Here is a 3,653-nt window from a genome sequence, read left to right as displayed (position 1 = left end):
GCCAATCAAGGCAAGATCCGAGCATGATCCAGCCAGTTAACGACGAGATCTGTAATTGCCTGTAATAATGACTGTACCAGTTGTGATGTGCATTGTTCAATTCTGTTATTAATGAAAAATAATCAAGGCTTGTTTCAAATTTCTTACTTGGCAACTGTCGGATTTTGCAAAGTCTCAGACAGACGCATATTATTATCCATTGACTTTTTTTTTGATAAGACAGGAATTTTGGTTTTTGCGCTTTTTTTTCTTATAATCATGGCTGCTTATCCACCAAATGAAATTGTGGACATGATTCGCATTTTTGGTGAGGCCAGGAATAATTATTCCAGCAGAAAGGCTTTATGCTGAAAGATTTCCAGACAGACGCCATCCTGATAAGAAAGTAATAAAAAGACTCTGTGACAGAGCTGAACAGGGTTTTCTTAGAAGAAACCGGCGAAAATCGGACCCTGATGAAGTCACATCATTGACTGTTATAGGTGCCATTGCTTTGAATCCTCAAATCTCTACGAGACAAATTGAGAGGCAATACGGTATATCTAAATCAACAGCCAATCGTGTGCTCAAACTCAACAAGTTTCATCCATATCACATTCATCTAAAGCCAGCGGCACACGGTGCTTGTTTTCGTGCTGGATTGCTTGCTGGATGAAAATACTGCGTTCTGATTGGTACATTTCCGAAGATGGATGGAAATATACCAATCAGAACGCAAGTATTTCATCCAGCAAGCAATTCAGCACGAAAACAAGCACCGTGTGCCGCTGGCTTAACTCAGCAATTGGAAGAGAGGGACTACCAACACCGTGTACGTTTCTGTAACTGGCTCGAGATCAAATCCAACAAAATCCCCGGTTCATTGCTGATACGCTTTTTTCTGATTGAAACCACGTTTTGTAATAGAGGAGGCATTAATAGACATAACTGCCATTATTATTCAGATGCTAATCAACATTGGCAGAGAAGCCAAGAGTTCCAACGGCAGTGGTCCATTTACGTTTGGGCAGGCATCCTGGGAGATGTTATGGTCCATATTTTTTTAAGAAAATCTCAATGCGGCAATCTATCTAAGATTTCTTCAAGATGACCTGCCCAACCTCCTGAGACATGTCGACAATGATTTACTCAGACGAATGTGGTTTCAACAAGATGGAGCACCGGCTCATAGATCTCGAGCTGTTACACAATATTTAAACAATAGATTCCCGAATAGGTGAATTGGTATGGGCAGCCGAGTTCAAGAATGGCCCCCAAGATCATCCGACTTGACACCCCTAGATTTTTATTTCTGGGGCTACATTAGAGATATAGTTTATTCGCAAAAGCCTACAACCGTTGAAAATATGAAAAACCGGATCAGACAGGCTTGCAGAAATATTAATGTAAGTGTTCTTGAAAAAGTTAGGGACGACTTTCACCATAGACTAGAGCTATGCATACAAATAAATGGCCAAGTTTTTGAATACTTTAAGTAATTGTACACAGAAGATCTTCCCTTGACTGGTTGGATCATGCTCGGATCTTGTCTTGACTGGCTGGATCATGCTCGGATCTTGCCTTGACTGGCTAGATTATGCTCGGATTTTGCCTGGACTGGTTGTATCATGCTCGGTCTCGCCTTGACTGGTTGGATCATGTAAGATAAGACTATCGAAAAGTGAATGTTTTACGAAATAAGTTGTATTTTTATCAAAATTTTGTAAATTTGGAGCTTTATAACTCAAAAAGTACTTCACCAAAATACATTTGATTCTAATGTTTTGGGAAGCTCTCGAGGTGAGCTACAAGAATATGTAATAAAAGATAGGGAGTACCATCTAAAAAAATTGAGGTAACCTTTACGTGACCTTCAAATGACTCTCCAAGGTCAAATCAATGGTACCCTCTTATGGCCCCCTCGAAACCATACAAAACGTGTCTGAACCATTTTTCTCTAAAATAAAAAAAAAAGAGATATATTTGGGGTGGACACTTAAAATGGGACACCCTGTATATATATATATATATATATATATATATATTATATAGATTATCGAAACGTTCGAAGAGATCAAACTGTATTTATTCAAACTGTAACTTACATAGCTGAAAAAACGACTCGACTGAAATACAGGGGAAAATTCTTGGAACTTACATCGTACGATATTTCTGTATCATTGTTAACACATAATTGTTCTAATTCTCCTAATTCCAGCGTAGAGTGACCGCCTTCTTTATTATTTGGGCGTCTTGGATCTTGTTGTAATCTTCTATATAATAAACTTACAGGCATCATTAGATTATGTGATTATATGTGACAATATTACAAAATATCTATTATTGTAATAGGTTTATATTTTATCTTAAAATACACGAATAAAAAGAGATTTACTAACCCCTTTGAAGAATTCATTTCCAGGTGGATAGAACCAGGTGGCGATTCTTCAATTTCTGTGAGGAGATTTAATTCATTTAATACTTCTGCCTCTGTATCTGTATCAACATCTTCCGCTAGAAGGGGGATAGATGCCTGAAAAATAAGAAATTATGTTAACAAATAGCGTGAACAATATCATTAAAACGCAAGATGATGGTAAGCGTTACTTTATTTGGTTTGGTATCTGTATTTGCATCATAAATTTCATCCTCTCCATCTCCTTCTTCCTCTTCCATGTCCATGTTTGTATGTCCCAAAAATTCAAAATTCGCTATAGCAGCTGCTTCTGTATCTAATATCATTGCTTCTGCTATAGAAGGTGGCTGTTGCTGGAACAATAATTATATATAAATGTATAACAGAATCGTAACTATCGTAATGCAGCTTAATTCTCTCTAATTAAGTTCGTATTTTACCTTTTTCGGATGTCCTTCGAAGTATAAGACTTACATCGGATGATTCTTGTCTGTTCTGTGTTCCCTCATTTCCATTTAATACTGGAGTATTCATTTTCATCTGAGTCTGTATTATTATAATATGTCCCACCGCGTATATTTCATTTCTCGCCTTTCGTCATGAGTCACTGCGCAGGCGTGCTCCACGAGAATGAGAGTCACGGCGGAGCAGTGACTCTCATTCTTCTCGAGTCGGGATGCTTTCCGAAAGTTGCAAAAAAAACGGTCACAAATCTTTATGCTCGCGATCGTGCACTCGTGAACTAAAAGGTATGTGCACCGATTTTTTGTTGACTTCGGAACGCGCTCCAACTTGAGGAGAAAGACAACCACTGCTTCATACGTCAGCGCTGTCACTTATTACGAGAGCAGAAGGATGGCATACACGAGTGTCAAATAAGTAGTGATTGTGGCGTAGACACAAATGTCTTGGAGACTTTGAGTTATGATTGAAGAAATGAAGAAAACAAAGAGTGAAGAATGAAGAAGAGTGAAGAATGAGTGAACAAATTGTGAAGAAAAGTGGCAAAAGGCTTCATAAAATTTGTAAAACAGCATATTAAAGGAGAGTATTAATTGTCTAATAATATTTTAAGTGAAAAATATTTTTAAATTTGAGTGTAAGTTAAAAAAGTTATAAACCATAATTTCTTTAATGTTAATAAATTTATCATCGACGTTGAATGAATATATATGTATAATGCTATTATTTCCATAGGTGAGGAATTATATTATTGTGTTCAGCAGAAGTAAGCACCCATACAGCACAGGTAGATTCT

At 37.2% G+C, this 3,653-nt stretch overlaps 1 protein-coding gene across 1 annotated transcript; it reads right to left on the bottom strand.

Annotated features, from left to right (window-relative positions):
- Positions 1-2,249: 2,249 nt before the first annotated feature.
- LOC112589574 (uncharacterized) lies at positions 2,250-2,925 on the bottom strand. Its single transcript, XM_025303434.1, has 3 exons — positions 2,836-2,925; positions 2,587-2,748; positions 2,250-2,512 (listed from the first exon to the last, which is right to left on the bottom strand). Exons 2-3 carry the CDS (start codon positions 2,719-2,721, stop codon positions 2,306-2,308), a joined length of 342 nt encoding a protein of 113 aa, XP_025159219.1. The 5' UTR covers positions 2,722-2,748; positions 2,836-2,925; the 3' UTR covers positions 2,250-2,305.
- Positions 2,926-3,653: the final 728 nt, after the last annotated feature.

Source organism: Harpegnathos saltator, unplaced genomic scaffold (assembly GCF_003227715.2).
Source record: "Harpegnathos saltator strain DR-91 unplaced genomic scaffold, Hsal_v8.6 scaffold543, whole genome shotgun sequence".
In the NCBI taxonomy this organism is placed as follows: Eukaryota; Metazoa; Arthropoda; class Insecta; order Hymenoptera; family Formicidae; genus Harpegnathos; species Harpegnathos saltator.
This window is presented reverse-complemented; position numbering and strand designations above follow the sequence as displayed.

Bases quoted from the DNA above. Each gene is read 5' to 3' on its own strand.
- LOC112589574 (XM_025303434.1), bottom strand. From the start codon at position 2,721: ATGATATTAGATACAGAAGCAGCTGCTATAGCGAATTTTGAATTTTTG. The intron at 2,513-2,586 runs GTAACGCTTACC...CTTATTTTTCAG, and splicing joins CAGATACCAAACCAAATAAA to GCATCTATCCCCCTTCTAGC.